A 20,466-nucleotide genomic window follows, 5' to 3' on the forward strand; every position below is an offset into this window, starting at 1 on the left:
CATTAGTCAATCTGTCAGGCTTTTAAATCATTCTTCACCTACAACAGCCTTGCTATAGGTTAACATACACTTATCACTTTGGATAAAACTTGCTGATCAATTAAACCTGCAGCTACAAAAAGCACCTTTTCCAACATGTCTATGTGACAAGTGAAACTAAAACCTAATTGCCCTTTCCAGGCAAAAAGACAAAATACCAGAAAAGGAAAACAAATGATTCCCTAGTATTAAGTGGGGTTTTTAAAAGGAAAAAAATTAAAATTAAAAATAAAAACTAGTTTGGGTATTTAGCAATAAATTTTCTGAAACTCTTCATCTTATTAAAACTCATGGCCTTGCTAACTCTTGAAAGACTGACTGTTCACTCAGTCAGAACTCTGAACTGGGCAACAGCTTTGTAGATTGAAAAAACTCATGGATGGAAGGAATCACTGGCCTCAGCTTGCTGATGCTGCTCGTTTTGCCATTGGTCTCATGAACAAAGACAAAAATATAACTAACTCTTGACACTGCACACAGCTGGGCTGGACAAGCTACTTGAATTAATGCTCTTGGTTTCTGCCAGAAAAAGATATTTAATCCCATGTTGAATATTGCATCTTGTAGTAGTATAATGTGTTATGGCTGACTAAGTATTTTAAAGCAAACATTGAGGACTGTAGCTCTTTACTCAGATTTGGATGAGCATTAGCATCTGCCTGGACAAGAGGAAGCAGAGCCCAGGGAGCACAGAGCCATTTGGAGAAAGAGGAGCAGAGCTGCACCAGCCTGGGGACGCTGGGGCCACCTGGAACTCCCCCAGGGCCTTGGGGAAATTCTGCTACAGACTGAAGGGTGTAGTGGTCCCTTGTAAAGAAACTCTAGAACAAAGCACAGCTCTTCCCATTCTCTGACTGAGAAAGAGGAAGCCAGACTAACCAATGTGATGTTGCTGGAACCATGTGAGAGTCCCACAAATAAACAAGAGAAGGACACTCAAATGGAGCTCACACTAAACAATTGTTAATTTCCTACTGTTCAAAATCTAAACATGCCACCAAGTTTGTTTTTTTTTCCCAAGAAACAGCTCTCATTATGTTTATATTCCAACTATGTATAAGTGGCAAAAGTTTTAGACTGGTTGTTGAAAATTATTTCTCTGTTTCAAGAAAACTATTGAAAATCTCTCTGTAAGTGACTGCAACTCAGCAAGAAGACAAATGCAGCTCTGATCCTACAAACGTTTATGCTCATGAACTCTAGGTAGGGCTAAACTGCTAAGTTTTAGTCAAAATAATCAGTAACAGTATATTTTTGGAAGTGACACACAATAGTCTTTTTTAAAAACCTCAGGTACGTTTGTATAATTTATCAAAGTCTTTGAGATTAAATTCCAAAAACAGTCACGTAAAAGAAAAAAGCAAACCACAATTCCAAGCAAATTCTCAAGAGTGCAAGCTCCAGGCTCCTGAGTGCATCAATTGGCCTGACTGTGCCAACTGACAAGAACTCAGAAAATCATGTTTGCATGAGGAAGGCTGGAAGCTACAGAGGTTTCTTGACCCAGCTTTTGTTTTCACTATAGCAATGCCATAACAATCCTAATCAGGCAGCAAGAGATGACATACACTAACTTTTTTTGTTATGAACATATAATTAGAAAGAGTAACAATTGAACTCAACTGTTGTGCTTCAAAGGAAAAGTAAGATGACCATCAGTGTAAAGTACAAACTTATCAAGAATGTTTCAGATCTGTAGATATCAAAAAAACCCACAAAGCAAACACTGGAGACAATCATGGCTTTCAAGTGTAAACACTTGCTATTCCTCCCTTGTTAAGAATGTGGCTGTGTAGCCAGACATGACTGAGACAAGATCAAGAATCAGAGATCCTCTATGAGTAAATACATGAATTTAAAAAATAAGCAAGCAAGACTACTCAGAATGAAAGTCTTTCCCACCTTCTGCAGGACCCACAGAGCTTCTCTGGCACAACTGATAGATACAGATAATGTGCAACTCCACAGTGAGCATCACAGCCTTATTCTATATATATTTAAAAATTATTATGATATTGTAAACATGATAAAGTATTTTTTCTTAGAAATTAATTCTGTTTTGAATTTGGTAGCCATATTCAGGAGCCAATGAGGACTGTTGTCATTACAATGTTCGAGACCATTGCACCTTACACACTGGCCTTAGTGCTATAAACTAGCAAACTTGGTCATTTCAAAGAAAAAAACCCAAACACACTGGATCAGAAACAAGCATACAAATCTACCCCAAGTATAGAAATGCTCCATGCTGCCAACATGATAGCAGCTGTAGAGTGATATTATTTAAAATCATGGCTATCTAAAACAAAAGCTGTTTAAATCCTTGAATTTTCATAATTGTGTTTATTATTTCACAAACACATAAGACAAATGATCTAATGCAGCCATATTAAAGTACGTAATAAAAGTATACTCACTCTTAGTCCTGGAAATCCAGGAGGACCAACACCACCAACAATTCCCTTTAAAGAAAGTTTATCTTAGATTACCTGAATTTTACAATTAAAAAAATATCCCAATGATAAGATAAAAATTATCTACATAGCAAGCCAGTTTTGATTTTTACAGAGTTTCCAAAGAGTGACAGCTTATCACTGTACAGAGAAATCCCTGGATTGTGGAATTAGATCACCAAATATTTGCATCATGGGAACGTTTCTGCTGTTAATGTAGCAATATGAGATTTTTTTTTACCATGATACTTAAAGTGGAAGGAAGAAAAAACATTTTTTTGAGGGTGAGAAACAAATTTATTATGATTACTTCGAAAAATAAGTAAGAACACCATCTCAGTTCGTAGAAAGACCTCTGCAAGTTAAAGGCTATACTCTCCTTATGAAAAATTATTTCTTGATACAAACTATGGTATTTGCACTCCATACAGAAGTTAAGAATTCAGTGGTACTCCACGACTGCCTCTGGCACAGTTTAACTCAGAAGAGGTTAATACACTGCTGAAAACAGCTGCTAAGTCTCTTTGCCCCACGTGAAACAGGTATTGCAGCCCTGCAGGTCACCATGGCTCATGCAAGCTGTCCCAGCACCTGCGACCTGGGCTCAGTGGATAACACACACAGAGGCTCCACTGCAGCCTCTTGGCACCCACAGGGAAGGGGAAGTTTTATACAAGCAAATCTCTGCCCATTCTGAGAGTGTCCAACGGCTTGGCTGCTGGACGTGGCACAGGGGACACCTTTGTGCTCTCCTCCCTCCTCAGGTGCCTACACACCTTCTGCAACCTGCTCTGAACTACCCACAGGGGAAGGTGAATGCTCCAGCAACATCCTCCAAGGAGGAATGACATCCTCAGAGAATTGAGAGGGTGTTGTGGAAATGAAGGATGCCATTAGTCAGTTAAGCAGAAGAAATCAGGCGTGGAGACAAATGTCATTAGTGTCAAGTCAGCACACGGGAAGAAAAGTCTTCCCTTCAAGTTCCTACTGCCACAGGCATCCCAGGCAGCCCCAGGTCTGCAGTGCCAGCTCCCAGAGAGCTCTGTAAGTGTGCCATGAGCCCTCTAAGTGTGCCACGAGCTCTCTAAGTGTGCCACTAGCTCTGTAAGTGTGCCATGAGCCCTCTAAGTGTGCCATGAGCCCTCTAAGTGTGCCATGAGCCCTCTAAGTGTGCCATGAGCTCTGCAGCCCCTGCAGCTGCAGCACTGGCCCCTTGCCTGAACAAGCCCTGCAGGGAGAGCTTTGGGGAGGAGAGGGGCTGCTGCTGTCAAAGGAGGCAGTAAGATCAGCAGCTGTCTTGGCAGATTAGATGGAAGTTGTTTGCAAATGCTTGCAGTAGAACAGGCTTCTTTGTAACGTGCAAGTCTGTAATTTCAGATCCAGGCTTTCTGAGCTTGTTTCTATTAAAGTACTGTTCTGCAGATCTGGTGGAAAGACAATGTCTGCTTTATCAGGAATGGAGAGAGACTTGGGAGTACGAGGAGGGGAAGGCAGAACTCACCTTTTAATATAATTTGCAAAGCAGTTGGTGACACTCAACCCCTCAGTGGGTTTTCAAGATGAAAACCATACTGATATCACCTGACATTCCAACAAGGGAAGCTGTGCCTTAGGGACCAGAAATGCATAATAATTTTTTTCCTGTGCTCCAAAATGTTGATACCAAACATTGACAACCCACCAGCAAAATTCATGTAAGCTTTCTAAAACAAGTTTCTAAGATGGGTGTCAATGCAGACTTTCAAAAAATAGAGAAACTCTGTCTAGTTGATGACTCTGTTCCATATCAGAAAAATCTTTAGACACAAACTCATAGTGGTTTCCAAAAGAACATCCAACAATGCAAGATGATTTAAATCAGCTGCTCTTTTACCCAGCACTTATTGCTGCTCTCTTCTCTTGCCCAAAGCCTTTCACTGGTTTCTGACACCAAAGGAAACCTGAGTTTGGAGCCTGCAGCCAGAGTTTCCCTACAAATAGAGCAAGACAGCAAAGCTCCTTTGAGGGCAGCCTGGGAAGTGCCTGTGCCACAGGCTGAGCACAGCACTGCAAGGGCTCACACTGCCAAGGACAAAGCTGTTATCACACTGATTACAATGCTCCAAATGACATGCTGCCATCATCCTGTTCAGTACCAGTTCAAAGGATGAAATCAGCTATCAAATGCACAAGCACACAAAAAGCTGGGGTTTTACATTCAGGCAGAATCCTATTTTGTTAAGGGGATCTTAGAATAATGGTTTAAATAAACAACACAAAGTCATATCTAATGCAAGTTTTGAAGACAGAACATTCATCAGTAATGCAATGAGGACAGTGAGAGATCTGATTCTCCAGGCAGTCAGCACATGCAGCAGTGGAAAATGTGTTCTTCCAGCAGCTTTCTGAATATTTTCTTCCTCTTTTTTATACTTATTATAGTGGTTTCCTAGTAGCTTCCATAGGAAAGTTGAGAGTCCAAAATTTTCCTGTCGACTTCAATACATTTCTTTTGAGGCAACAGTCTCTTTAATTTTGAAGGGGAGTTAATATTGAGTTTTACAAATTTTATCATGTTAATTAACATACAATTCAATACTTACAGGACTTCCATCTGGACCAGGGGGGCCTCTATTTCCAAAGTCACCTGGAAAACCCTAAAGCAGAATAGAAAATACCTGTTCTTCATTATTCAAGACATGAAAGGAGGTCTGAACACCAAATCCCTATAGGTTTGGGGAATTAAGATATCATAAATAGATTCGGGGAGCGTGATGGAGGAATGGGAAAAGCAGAAAGTTTCAGCTGCACAGTTCAAATGAATAGAATAGTGATATTTGTTTGTCTCCTGAAGTCATAAACCCAAAATGATACAACTATACACAATGAAAACATATGGAAAAAGCCAACAGCTGAATTACTTTAAGAGCAATATTAAACAAGTATTACTTGAATTGTTGTCTTGAAGCCTGTTTTCTATTTATTTTTAACTCAATTTTTTTTCTATTAGCTTCACCATTCACTAAAACATCTGTCCTCCTTTACTTAACTCATCCCCAAATATTAATGGCTCTCATCTCAGTATGAGATCTCATATTCATTAGAAATCAAATTTTTCATCTTTTTAAATGATGTGAACACTTGCCTTAGTCTGCATCTAGAAACTGAAACAATAACTCAAGGCATAGTAAAGTCTCATTTATTTTATGAGAGTTTTGACTTCAGAGACTAGATTATCAGGACAGGAAAGAAATCTGATTTGCCAAGTCAAGCATTGAAGCTTAAAACAGAATTTCCATTTCTTGCTTCAGAACCAAAATGAAACGGAATTCTCCCACTTTACTGGCTCTGATCTTCCTTCCTTCCTGTTAGGGTTTTGAAAATTGCTTTACTTCTTTCAGATGTTGCCCACTGCAGAAGCACATAAGTTGCTGGGGAAAAGTGATCTGATTTTTTTGTTTGGGTTTTTTAGGGGGAAAGGGGGAGTGGTGGTCAAAGGGTGGTGTGAGGAGTTTTCAAATTAATTTTTATCAGTTTAGTATTGCTAGGCAAAATCTCACTATTTTACTGAAAGACCCACATGTAACTAACCAGAAACTCATGCTATTAGCTAGAAGCAGTACCATGAAATATTTTCATGATTGTTATGTATTTACTGTATGAAATTAAGAGAAGGGAAGTAGTGCAGGTCTACTGAGAAGTCAAAACAATTTTTTTACCACAGGGTAAGGTCTATATAAGAATTTACCAGAAAATGTGCAAAATACAAAGCTGGAAAGGGATTCTACCTGGAAAAATCCAAGATATGGCACTCAAACCAAAGAGACTTTTCTTGGAATTGAAAAATGTCACAGTATTATTAGAGTACTGAGATAACAGAGAGATGCACTGACCTCAAGAGATCAGCCACAAAGAACCTGAGCATTACTAATCCATCTCCATGGGAAAAAGAAGCAAACTGCATCCTTACAGTAATTTTTATGTGAAATGCCCTTGTCTTTTCAGTGTTTCAGTATCTTTTTACCACTCCAGGAGTATGAGGAACAGGACTCTGAGGCATTAACCCTTCACCTCTGTGAGACCATGTTCAAACCTGCTGCAGGTCAAAGGTAAAATTCATTTGGCCTTTTTAAGCTACTTAGGAGGGCATCCACAGAGCTGCCCAGCCCAGGACTGGCTACAGCAGCGTTTTCCTTAATGGAATGGGGGATATTCATCATCATCCAAGAGTATCTGAACAGCAGTCAGGAAGACAATGGAAAACTGCATCAAGGAGATGGAAAAATCGTAAATCAAAGCAGTTTAAACACTGCTTAATCCATATTTGGCTTTAGTAACAAGCCAAGCTTTTATAAAAATTAAGGCCACATTTTATGCATACATATATATATATATGCATGCACACTGACAAAATACTTTGAAACAACTGAATAGGTATTAATTCTCATCATCATGCATGATAATGTGAAGTAAGCTGAGACAGCCTTCTGGAGCATCTTTTGGGTTGATTTTAGGCGGAGATTTTTTCTGCTTTCTCCTGTTAACTCAGAAAAGTTAAACACGGGAATTCCTCTCACAACAATGAATTTTTTTGTTCAGCACTTGATTACAGAACTCACAAATAAGAATGTGTAGCCATAAGATCTGACAATACAGGTCTTCATATTTTTGCCACCTTATCATTTAAAAAGTAGAGGTTCTTAGGCAATGGTTAATAAAATAGATTTAATAGATTCTCCAGGCTGTACACCACTGGTCATTTTTTTTCCCAGCTCTGAAAATGTAGTGTAAAATTTTACATATGCAAAATGGATATTTGAGAGTGACTATGTTGTTAAAAGCTATCAACTCAGAGAATGAAGCCAAAGATTAATTTAAGACCCTTTCCTAAACAGCACATTTTGGTTGTACTGCCCACCTTTGGCAGATGTTGAAAGAGGCAGAATTGTCATAACACACACATATATTTTAATGAAACTCACAAATGATGCCTCAAAGGGGAAATGAAGGATGCAATGGGACAGTTTTACCAACCAAACAGAATCACAAATGATACAGCACAACCCCAGCATAGCAAGAGTTACAGAAGTGACAGATCACCCACAGTCACTATAATCACATTCTCAACAGCATGTGTCTCTGAACTGACACTGGAAAAATCTTAGTAAGTAGAAAAATGAAAGCAAAATGAACAGTCACAGAAGTATAAAACTGGAAGCAATATAATAATACTACTGTGCAACAACTGTTTTATTAAATCAATATTATCATTCAGCATTATTATTAAGCCCACAAAGGATGATTATTCATAACTTTAATATAAAACAGAACCTGAACTGTTTTTATAGTTACAATGGACTTGATTACTGAATACTTGGTAAAATTTACAAGGTCTTTTCTGACACGTTGACAACTGGTTTTAACTATGTCAAAATCTTCCCCCAAATAAAAGCAAAATGCATCATGCTAACAGGACAGAAAATGCATAAAAAATACTGCAGAACTAGCCAAGTTTCATATTATGATGGTACAACAGAAAGTGACTAAACACATATACTTCTACCATGAAATATTTTCTTAAAATTATATTATATGCAAACCAAATATAAAATTAAAAAAATAAAATCCCACTCTATAGATTCAGGCAATTGAATATTTTGTTCCATTTCAAATGTGCCAGAAATGTTACAAAGATGAACAACTGTACAATAAACCTACTAAGTAGCAGCATTTTGTCAATTATAAATGTTTACAATCCCTTGTACGATCCACTTCTATACTTTAAAATTACTTTCCAAAAATGAGATTATACTTGAGATCTGATTTCTTTCAAAAACATCTCTGCCAATCAGACAGGGTTTTTATTTTCTCAAGTACTATTAGGGATGGTTTTGTCCAAAAAAATAAAGTTGAACCCTAGAACAAAGGGTGCAGACCCTGGCTTCAGGCACTGTAGAATTCCCATGCCAAATTTGTTTTGGTGACAGTGCCCTGTCCCAAAGCATTGTTAACTCCAGGGCACTATGCCAAAAACATTTGTCATCACAGCTATCATTGTTTTGGGGGTTAAAATAATTTCTGTTCTCTAAGCCTGTGATCCAGCAAAGTACTTCAAGCCAGGTTCCCATGTGATTGCTCTCCTGGCCAGTCTCCACATCAGTAGCCTTTAGTCAAATAAGTACTTTATAGATCATAGGAAAGAATTGGAATGAACCTTGGCATGGAGGAAATAACGAGTTACAAAGAAATCAGTACTGAATGAAAGTAATCACAGACATCCTGCAGAGGTGCTTTTGGTGCTCTATCACCTATGTGAATCCTCTCTGAACAGATTTATTAATAAAAGTCCTTACAGAACATAGTCTGGCACTGACAGAAGCTCTGTTCTTACTCTAAGTGGAATATAAGTGCTTGCCACAGCACACACAGCACCAACAGACTGCTCTGGACTGGGACAAATAGCACACAAACCATACACTGGCAGGCAGAAGCCAGTGAAACTTGACACAGAGACTGACAGAAGAAGGCAAAACTGTTCCAGTGCACTCTGCTGTCACCTCCACTTCCTATTTCACACTGAACACGAGCCTTGGATTCCCATCCAGGTTCTCCTCCTTTTCAAATGCTGCATGTGACTCACTGGCACAAGACACTGCCAGCTTCTGCGAGGGAGTGATGGCACAGAGCCCCTCTTGCCCAAAATCAGATGCAAAAGGTGGCATTTCACCCAAATTACATGCAAACTACAATATGGTCTCATGGCAGTTTCACAAAGAGCAGTCTGTAGACTTAATATAATTTTGCCTTGCCTTTCTTTATATCAAAGCAATTCTTGTAGGCTAGTGACTTTTTTTGGCAGGTGTTAGATCACACGGAAAACAAAACACAACTAAACAGAATCCCCTACATCTTTCACAGAATACATCAAGGGCTAAATGATGATAATCATACTACTGCTGGACAAATTTGTTCAACATGGTAGATGAAAATCATCTGAACTGCTGAGCACAACTGTCTGCACAGCTGGAGAACCCTATGGTGTTTTCCAATCTCAAACCACAAGAAAGTTAAAACTGGAAACTCCTGGATAGCTTCAAAGACCTAAAATAATATGGCTGCAACAGAAAACAAAACATTTGGCATTGAAGACACACCACAGGAAATATGTAAACCTTGATAATGTATACTTGGCAGATTTGAGTTTATTCTCAGCTGTAGAAAGATATGTGAAGTAGAGAACAGCTTTAATTTACTACAGTCCAGAAATATCAGACACTGGAAGAAGCTGATTCTCATCCAAACCAACACCAGACTTATGAAGCTTGCATGATATCTGCACCTTGTGCTAACACCAGTTATACTGAACACATTTGTGTATTTCTGCCACCTTCTAACCCTGCTCTCCTCAAAGCTGGTATCAGTAACCTGCCACAAAGTTCATGGTGATAAGTCTTCCACACTTCAAAACATCAAATACTTGCAACCTGCACAGAATCTGCAGTTCTGAAAACTACTAATTCAAAGCAATAGAAAGTAATCTGTGGACAAAAGCAAAACTAACATTTTTCAGCTGATTAAAGCTACTGAGTTAATTCCAGGTGGATTTACATTGGCAGCAGGAATTGTAACAGGTATTAGAATCTTTACCTGTCTCCCTTTAGGACCTCTTTTTCCACGGAGGCCTGGGATACCCTGAGAAAGAAATAACCCATCATGAGTAGATTTTCTTTTCTTCAATACTTAAATTCAAGTAATTAAAATTGAATTGATTGAAAAAACAGTGTGAGAAACACCATTGAAAAAAATAAATTAAAAAGTATTTGAGTAAAGTATCATAGAGCCAGTCTCCTATAGCAAAAAGACAAACTTGGCTTGTCTTTAGTGTGACAATATCAGAACAACTGTGAAAAAGAGCCTCATCCTTTTCCCTGTCCATCACAGTTCAGGTCCTTACAGCCTTTTTGCTCAAGTGAAGTAAGAAAAACTCAAGCAAAGTGATAGAGATTAACAGTTTCATGGCTGATTCTACTGCAAAGACCATCCAACAAGAGACAAATATTAATTATTGTAAAAAAAAATTGCTTGAATGAAAAATATTCATTCCCACTTTGCTGAAGAAAAAAAATGACCCTAAATCCTTACAGCTGCTCCCCATTTGACTTTAGCACCAAGGCATTTCATTGATTAGACTAATTGGGTATGACCTATTCATCTTATTTTCTTCAAATCATTTTTGCTTTTAACCAAAAAATATATAAATGAACGATTAAACCTTGTACATGTCCCCCCACTTTAACATATACCGCATTACCACACAAACATCAACATTTCATTAATGTTCCATTAGGCCTACCCTTTCTCCTTCAGGTCCTGGTTGTCCTGCCACACCTGGAGGTCCAATGAAACCCTAAAAATGTAAGAACAGTGCTTAATTTCAAAGCTGCTTATTCCTGAGTATTGGCCAGCTATGGGTTCATGACACAGGAATTAAATTCAGGCTCATTTGAAACTACTGGTGATGCTCTAGAAATTTAAATGTGACTAGGATTTACTCTCCAACCAACAGCAAAAACAATTTCCTTTTATAAGGGTACAGAATCAGTTAATAAAGAAGCATTAAGAAAGTGTTCTAGTAAGACAAGGTTGCATCAGACATATTTATTAGAATAGATGAAATCAGAAACTTTTTTTCTGAAGTTAACCTTACTCATGAATTCCACCAGAAAAGAAGTTCTCATCTTCAATAATATTGTGTGATCACTGCTATATGTAAGAGTTCTTACAAAAAAAAGTTTATCTTAATATAAGCAGAATGTTTTTCTTATAGTTCAGTCACAACATATTTCTCTCCCACCATTCCTGAGTTGTATGGAGGAATGGATTCTGCACTACCAGATTCAAACTGATTGGAACAAAAATATTAAATTAGTTACTAGAATAGAATTCCTTGCTTTCATGTATCTCCAGTTGCAATGATTTAATTTCCTGGGGGTCGATCTTTTTTTTTTTAATTATGGAGGATGGTGCCTACCTTGTCATCCAGACCTAATGAGAGTAAGGAAAACAAAGGCACATTCACTTTCTCCAGGTACTTAGAACAGCTGAGAAGCAGAGCACAGTTTGATTACAGAAATATTTTAAACCTGAAGCTCTAAAGATACTTCATATCATGCTGCTATACACCTCCATGGTACAGGAGTATGTGTCAAGAGGGCTGTGTCATCATTTTTACTGGAAGTTACTTTTAGAATTCATACACGAGATTTGGCCTTAAGGTGTTTTTCCCTAAAATTACTCACACATTGGCCATTTCTAGCTTTGTGTAAACAGAGAAGCAGTAACTTTCAGGAAAGGGACTGGGATCACTTATGTCTTGTTTATTGAAGGGAGAACAAGTCAAAATGCAGATGAGAATCTGAACAAAAATAAACTGAAGAAACATAAAAGAAACAATCCCTGAGGGTGCAATATCTGTTGGCACTTGATCCTGCCAAACTAATTTTTCCCATCACTGTAATCAAAACTGACATTAAAAAAAAAAATTCCAAAACCCCCAGATGTGTTTAAGAAGCTGCTGCAGGTAAAGACTTCTAGTAACTACACTAAAAAAACAAGACAAAAGCAACTTTTCCAACACAATAAGATTATATTAATAGATACTTGAGAAGAAAATACACGGCTGAGCAACCTGTATGTGAGCTGAGGGCCTGAAAACACCCAGGAAAAGCCTCCTTCAAATCCTAGATCCAACCAGCAACATACAAGTTTCTGGAAACCTGTGCCTACTCCTTGATGGTGAGGCAGTCTGAAGAAATATTTATTCCTGCACAAGCATGTGTAAGCATGCTTTGTGTGTCTATTTAAAGAAAACAAAATTACATAGTACCCATCCAAAAAAATCAAACCAAAACAAAAACCAACAAACCCTCAAAAAAACCCAAACCACCAAGAAACAGAGAAAGAACACTATAAAACACACACACAAACCCCCAGACCAGCCAGGAATAAAAATCAATCTATTTTGCTTCCAAGAATAACCAAAACCAAAACTTGAATGTGTGGAGCATTAAGAACCTTCAGTCTAGGATACATATAATAACTATGACTGAATAATTCTAAAATCTCAAGATCCCTTTTGTGGTTTTTATGTGACAAGACTGTTTCCCTTTATTTACTTCTATAACTGTCACAGATTGCAAATGTCAGAAATGCCTCCCTTCTTGACAATCTCCATTATGGAAATAATGCTTCAGGTCTGAGACACCCTCTCAGCTCTCACACCCCCAGCATTGCTTTCTTCTCTCCCCTGCATGCAAGTAAGAGGAAGGCCAGCAATGGAAAACTGCTCCATGCTGCTCTCCATGAGAAAAAAATAAACTCTTGCACATATTTGGACAGAAACTCTGTGTTTTCTCATTTGTAGGTTTTATAAAAGCAGAGTGGTTCTGCAGGTATACAACCAGCACAGCTGAATTAAATTCCTCACCCCCTTTCTCACCTACTGTATGAGTAAAATTAGACATGCATATCAAAATGCTTAAGATGCTTACTTACTCTTATTCCTTTAGGACCTGGGTTACCTTCTGGCCCAGCTAGGCCCTGTTAGAAAAAGACAGGAGTTGTAATTAATTTTAAACAACCAGATATGCTCTATGTAAAATAACTGCAACAGCACTTGTTAATTGTAAACTGGCAACACATTCTTGAAATTTTTAAGATTGAAGAAGGTGTCATCAAATAGTCCCCTGGGACAATACTCAGAAAGGTCTCCCACTAACACAGGGCTGAAACACAGATCATGACTGAAACTTCCATTACATTAAAATTATTTCTTCTGGGAGAAAATTTTTTTCCAGGCATTACAGTGACATAATTTCACGGGATTTTTTTTATAAGCTTTTATATTTGGACACATTTCAATTATGTTCAAGCTAATGCCAGAATTGCATATGTGGTCCAAACATTTCACGTGATTCAACACAAAAAATGTTATCATCCATTACTCTATCAAATATTGTAATGGAACTTTAAAATATATAGCCATTACAAACTTAATCCAACAAAACCTTGAAGTATTGGTCAAATTCACCCTTTAAGCAGGCACAAAACCACAAAGTCAATTGTTGCCAATTTGGATCATATACCTTTACATGAGGAAAATGCTGAATATTTATATCTTATTTCTATTATTGCACTGAGGTATCTGTTACTTTATATGTAAATCAATATTTATATAAGTACTTGTGTTTAAAGAAAGCTGCTTTCTGGCTTTATTGGTTCTCTTAAAACACCCCAATGGGAAAAAACACCAAACTTTTAATGTTCCCCTCTCTTAAAGGACTGAAGAAATAGTTTCGGCAGTGAAATAAACATATTGGTGAAAAAATCAGGAAGAACAGGCAGTTTCCTACTGCTTCTGGACTTGAAATGCAAAGAAGATGAACCACACAGAACCACATGAGATTTATGAAGTATTCAGTATGAGGTTTATGAAGTGAAGTATTCAGACATTCAGTGCTTTGGTAATGCCATTTATATATTTCAGAAAGGAACAGCATTACTGCATCTAACACATCAAAATTTAAAAGCCATGAGACCCAACATTCCCTCCAGGCCACTACCAGAGAAAGAGGTTTGTTTCAAGGAAAAACGACAGGATTGAAACAAATACATTTTTACAATTAGTAGTTTCAAAAGAGTTAGATATGGTATTTTTGGAAAGAATAAATGAGAAAAATAAAAAATAAAACACAAAGACATTTGTATAGTTACTGCACCTGCCTGCCAGGGTAACCAACTGCCCCAATACTGCCAGCCATTCCTGGAATTCCCTAAGTGGAAAAGGAAGTGAGAAAAGGAAAATAAACATGTTTAATGTCATGCTTTGGAGTTTGTTTTATCATTTCTCTTTTAACATCTACTCGTTTGACACAGCTTAAGCACGTGGAAAATTTACTTTTTAAGAAAGCTACATAGAACACCCAAAAATTGACTCATCGTACATAAGTAACTCTGCCAATTTCAGTCACATATCCTTTAGAAAGTGTCTAAGATTTTGTGAAATACAACCGTGCATGCCTTATTTCCATAATTCAAAAATAATTCAGGAGGGCTAGTCCCTAAAATGAAGTAACTGCACTGGTTTTAGATGTATTTTAAATAAACATGTTAAACTTTTAATTAAAGAATCCTTGTGTCCCTTTACAAAGCCAATTTTTGTTTCTTCCAGAATCAGGTCAATATAGCACTGGATAAATCATGATTGTATACAATTCTCTTCACCTTCTTCTTCTGATGTTAAGAATCAACATTTTTTTTCCCCACTAGTTATCTCACTGGTAGACTACATCATCACAGAAAACTTCCTGTGAGATTATAATAAAAACCACCATTCATTCAGTTAAGGTTTGGGCATAAAACTCAGGGAATTCATGAATGATGTCCTTGAGTTTTCATCCCCTTTCAGGTGTTTACCATCAGTTATCATCACCATCTCCTTTCCAGTGTGATCCAAAAGGAGACTCTTTCCATCTACTCTGCCATTAGGAGCCTCACAAATGCTAACAAGAGACATTAGCAATCGGATGTCTTTTGAAATTACATACAGATTTCTTCCTGAACTGGCATGGAAGTTTAAAAAAGTGCTGAACAACTACTTCATTTCCTATATGCTAGGAGATGTAAAATGCATTAAATCAGTAGAGGTTTGAAATGTGCCTCTTGTAAGAATTTTACATCAACAACCTCCCAGTTGGTCTGGTAGTTGAAAAACAAGTTGGTCTTTTCCATTTTATTTAGACTTTTTTACCACACTGATCTCCACACAATCTGAAATCTTGCTCAAAATCTGTCCAATATTTCCTTAAGCAGTTTATACAGTTGCTTATATTGAACACTTGTAATGGATTATCCATTCTCCTATCCTAATTGTTCATCTGCAGAGTACAGTGCACTGTGCTTGCATCCCTTACCTGCTCACCCCGTGGCCCTTGCAGTCCTGGGTAACCCTTAAGACCCTGCAGGTAGAGAAAGAGATCTGTGATAAATATAAACAAAAGGGACCTTCTTTTTCTAGTCTATTCTCTCTTAATCAAAGGGGAAAAAAAACCCCAGACTTGTCTGCCAGCAGAATTAGTATGGTTTACATTCAGCAGCTCATATGAAAACTGAGCTAGAGAAAAGAGGTAAGAAAATTTGGCAGCTTAGACAATTTAAAGACATCAGTATGCTTAAAGGCAGTTTCAGACTTGTACTCTTTTAAACAAATTAATACATGGGATGCTGTCGTGGATTCTGCACTGTGCATTTCTCTGTTCCAAATCCTTGTCACAATGCCCTTTCTGAACAAGGCAGTTCAGTGTAAAGGGTCATCCCAGACTGTTCTAGGACACACTCAGAAAGACAGACCTTCCAGGACACAAAACATCTTTCTTTAAAATTAATACAGCACAAGTTTTGGCTCTTATACTATTAGTAGCAAGAATAGCCTCATTCCAGAAATCTCTGTGGTGCTGGAACCACAGGAAGAGATGAAACTCTTGAACTTTGCTCCCTGTGCATCGACCATTTCAAACATATTTTAACTCTTTGAGAAAAAGAATTAAAACAGAGCTGGAGTCTGCCTTCTCCATCAGTACACTTGAAAGAGGAACCACCTTCCTGAACATCTTTACACTGGACTAAACATATCCAGACAAGCTGGCCTTGAAGGGAGGCTTGACTGTTGCATGACTGATGCACAAGCCAAGTGTCTGGTCTCCACATCCCTTGCAAGAGATACTGGGAATACACAAGTCCAAAAGCTACAGCTTGAAAGAAAAAAGAGCAGAGCAATCATTATTCTGGATAGAAATCTATCATAAACTTGGACTCAAAGACATTGACTGAGCAGCAGGAGTGTCTTGGCTGATGTTAAACATCTGTCTGCCTTGCAGCTTGATGATACTCATCAGTCAGTAGAGATTCACTGTAACAAAAAGAAATTCTGCAACTGATTTCAGCAGATCAGGTATTCCAAAGTTTGGGATAAGCTTCTGTGTGATCACAACACTGCTGCATGAAATTAATTTTATTATCACATACAAACTAAAAGATAAAATTATTTTCCTTGATGACAATTTTGGCATAAACCAGTAACTCCTCTTTAGCTTCTGAAGTATGCCTCAGGAAACTACAATTTTTTACAGTCTCAGCCAATCCTTTATCTCATTAATTCTATCCATTACAGAATTTTATCTCTATACTTATATAATCAGCTGAAGTAGCTAGAAGAGACCCCTCAGTAGTTTCTTAATTTTGTACTAGAAAAAAAAGAAAGCTATACACAAAAGTGCTCAAAGAGAAGTTTACCACAATTTTTTCAAAGTGGGTCATTTTAGCTGGTGAACACCTGTATGAACAGACTCAAAGGAAAGCACACAAAAAGTGAGGTGAAGGACTGATTTCTGCTGTGTGTATTTCTATATAACAGCATTTTACTTGTGTCAGAGGAAAACTGCTCTGAACTCATATTTTAGAATAGTATGTCTACATTTTTATTCAGAGTTAACATGGCCTTAATTCATTCTACCTCACTCAGTGCTAGTTGGGAATGGAACTAAACCATGCTAAAATGAGTACCATTCCAAAGAGACAGTTTTCACACACAGGTTCCTTTCCCTGTGATTTAGCTAATCCTCTTAAAATTCTTTTTTATTAGCCTGAGCTTGTATTGTTGAGCATACTCATATAATTAAGATGCAGGTTACTCTGAGCTAAGATGAAAATTAAGAATAAGAATACAAAATCACATGCAGCAGTTTGAAAAATTAATTACCTTCCCAATTCTAACAAAGATTAATTCTCTGACTTAAAAGCTCAATGTGGAACAGAATGGTTTGAAGTTCCCAATTGTAAACTTCAAGCACGTTTCAAAAACACAGCAAGTTACAAGAAAAATTTAGTCTGCGTGACAGAAAAAAAATATTTACTGCCAAGTAAAATGTAGCAAGTTTCAGTGTCTGAGTTCTACCATGTGCAGCACAGTGGGACCCAGACTGAGTGAAGTCTGTGTACAGCACTCTGTATATGACAGCAGGGACTATTTAGGCTGAGCCTTTCCATTTTACTGCTACCCACTGTGCTTTACCAGAACTTCTAGGTATTTGTAATCAAAATCTAGCACAACATTGGCAACTCCACTAGAGTGCCAAGAAGTTCCTGTAACCTGTAAAAACCAGTAGGTAAAGTGTCATGACTAATGTGGCATTCTACAACCATCAGCTACAGAGAGAAGTGAGTGTAGCAAATAAAGGGACTCCCACGTGTTGCCACAGCCCTCACAATGCTTACTTAGCTCCACAGTGTCACCACACTGCCTGCAGTTTGGAAAAATGTGTCATCAGAGAATGGCTTTGTTTTATTTTTCCTTTATAGTTCCCTTCTCTCTTGTTAGCTGATCTTTATTCCACAACTAAGATTTCACCTAGCAACTCAGCCCAAATATCCCAAAGCGTGGAAATACCAATTTTCTCTCACAGGACAGGAGTTTCCTTCTGCTCAACAAAAATTGGATTCTATAGAAGCAGCACTGGGAGATACTTAGTAGCATAAAGCTGACACTTAATAGCATAATGCTGATACTACCATAGGTATGCTGCTTTTGAAATTTGCTTATCAGCCTTACCCTTACATGATGACAAAGTAAAGACAAAATTAAGGTTGAAACAAAGTTTTCCTTCCACATTTCTTACTGTGCTCTACTTCAGTAAGCAAATTTTATCAGGATTTTATAGACCCAGATTATAATGATTTACTGCCACACACATCTTAGATAGGGAATAAACTAGAGCAAAAATTGTAGCCAATCTTTGTAAAACTCCAGTGCCACTGCAGAGCACCTGTAAGCCCACAGCACTGCAGTGATGGCCCCAGGCAAGCTCCTGCCCAGGAGGGCTGTCCTTTGGCTGACAGCCCAGCCCAGCCCAGCCCAGCAGCTCTGGCTTGCAGGGGCAGGCACTTCCCTCTGCACAGTCAGGGGCCATTCAGGGGAGAGGGAAAGGGCCCTTCTGCTCCATGGGGTCTCCAGACTAATGTAAGGAAAGTTTGATTAAAAAAAAAAAAAAAAAAAAAGGACACACACCATTAACTCATATGTAAGACTTTTTTAATCTTCTTACCTGGATGAGAAAGAATATTGGAAGTATGCTATTTATTCTATATATTGTATAAAAAAACCCCATTATATCATAATATAATTCTATTATATACAATAATTAGATGTGATAATTTTATAGTAACTAGCAATATATTCTTTAATGTAATTATATAACTAATTTTTTAATATTTCATTTTAATAAATATAAATATATAATAATTTCTCAGCAGTGCTGGAGTACAAAGCAAGAAGGATGTATTTGATCTTCTGCAGTTCCTTTCTTGTAGCTGGTTTACTGCACAACTACATTGATCATCACTCTTGATGTTCTCTTCCAAAACTATGTCTGCCTTATGCTTTCCTGTATACATAGGAATGTGATAATTTGGATATATTTCTTAAATGCAGTAAATGGCACCTGAAATTTCTCATATTAAAGCCTACCTTCCCTCGTAGCACTTCTCTCTGAACAGGGGCACACTGTGCATTGTGGAGAACACCAACCTAAACAGCTGTGATTTACACCCTGCCATGATGATCTCACTTACTGTAGTTGTAAGGGGAGGTTTAGCACAGTGGGCACAATACCAACAGCAAGCCTAAAGTTCTTCTGTCACCTCCTGACCATCAGACATCACCTGGTGGGCAGTGATTCGGGCCAGGAAGATTTACAGGGAAATGGAAACAGAATCTTACCTTCTGGCCTTTGATCCCAGGTGGGCCTGGAAACCCCATGGGGCCTGGATCACCCTAAACAGGAAAACCATCCAAAATCAATATGGATTTCACCGGGACACGACCCAGATTTATAAACATGTAGCAGTCAATATCTTCTCTGCACTCCTGGACATTGCTATGGAGAACTAGCTAACGTTGTTTGATTTTCATGGCTTTTTTAGAGGAAGAAAATTGAAAAGGCAACACCTCCTTAACTGCAACCACTGGGTGCAAAGTCTGCTCCTGCAACATGGCCAAATCATGGCTGGAACAGAATTAGTTCACAACCTCACAACACTGACTTTCAGCCAACACAAACAGGACTGAAGAAGACATACAGTTCTTGAGGCAACTCTTTCCTCAGAAACAAGTGCTTCCACCTCAAATTAATAAATATATAAAAATACTACTGTGTATTGTTTGTTTTATTGTTATGCCAACAATCCTCAACCAAAACCCAGGTCACCATATGGTGTGCACTGTGCAAAATACAGAATAAATCGAATCTGTGTGAAAAACAATGTGAGAGGTGCACATGGACAAAGAGGCTATGGGAGAACACTGCTGTTCTCTTTAGGTCCTATAAACCTCACAACCACATGATGGTATATGGGAATAAGGATCAGAGCATCTCAGATGCTGGGGACACGGCAAAAAGATGCTAATTTTTATGGTTGTTGCAGATGGAGAAGGAGGGAAGGTTTTTTTTCTGTTCTTTTTCTTCTTGCTCAGGACTGACAGTGAAGAGTGAATCACTCTTTCATGGTTAGTGCCTGAATTCAAACCCAGTAAGTCAAGGAATGCATCCTGGAAGGGAGTTACCATCCAAGTTAATTTAAGTCCATTAATTAGAACGAGCAAATTTGATTTGACGGGAAACATTAAGAAGGCAAAATAATGAGAACTATAAAAACGCATATCATTCCCACAGTTCTGGATTATAGGTGCAGTCTACATGTATTTAGGGATAGTCATACATACAGGTGGGCTTTAGACTGTTCTGTGGCTGCTTGGGCTCATGCCAAAGAACATGGCAAGCAGCCATGTACAGCTCACCACACGATGATCTGATTGCCAAAAAGCTGGCTAGATTAAAATAACGCTATTTCTATAGAAGCTGCACTTCAATTTCTCATCAGTGCA

General features: G+C 38.0%; 1 protein-coding gene across 2 annotated transcripts in view; it reads right to left on the minus strand.

Moving 5' to 3' along the window:
* The window catches only part of COL24A1 (collagen type XXIV alpha 1 chain), a 125,700-nt gene that overhangs the window by 77,746 nt on the left and 27,488 nt on the right, over positions 1–20,466 (minus strand). For both annotated transcript variants that reach the window (XR_015805403.1, XM_014883174.2), the window contains exons 7-14: positions 19,303–19,356; positions 15,443–15,487; positions 14,249–14,302; positions 13,026–13,070; positions 10,825–10,878; positions 10,119–10,163; positions 5,075–5,128; positions 2,457–2,501 (exon numbers count right to left, since the gene is read on the minus strand). Coding sequence is in view for 1 of the 2 variants with exons in the window: in XM_014883174.2 (XP_014738660.2) it covers positions 2,457–2,501; positions 5,075–5,128; positions 10,119–10,163; positions 10,825–10,878; positions 13,026–13,070; positions 14,249–14,302; positions 15,443–15,487; positions 19,303–19,356 (396 nt within the window). In the remaining variant the exon portion in view is untranslated. The remainder of the gene's footprint in view (positions 1–2,456; positions 2,502–5,074; positions 5,129–10,118; positions 10,164–10,824; positions 10,879–13,025; positions 13,071–14,248; positions 14,303–15,442; positions 15,488–19,302; positions 19,357–20,466) is intronic.

This window comes from Sturnus vulgaris, chromosome 9 (assembly GCF_052056855.1).
Source record: "Sturnus vulgaris isolate bStuVul1 chromosome 9, bStuVul1.hap1, whole genome shotgun sequence".
NCBI classification, from domain to species: domain Eukaryota; kingdom Metazoa; phylum Chordata; class Aves; order Passeriformes; family Sturnidae; genus Sturnus; species Sturnus vulgaris.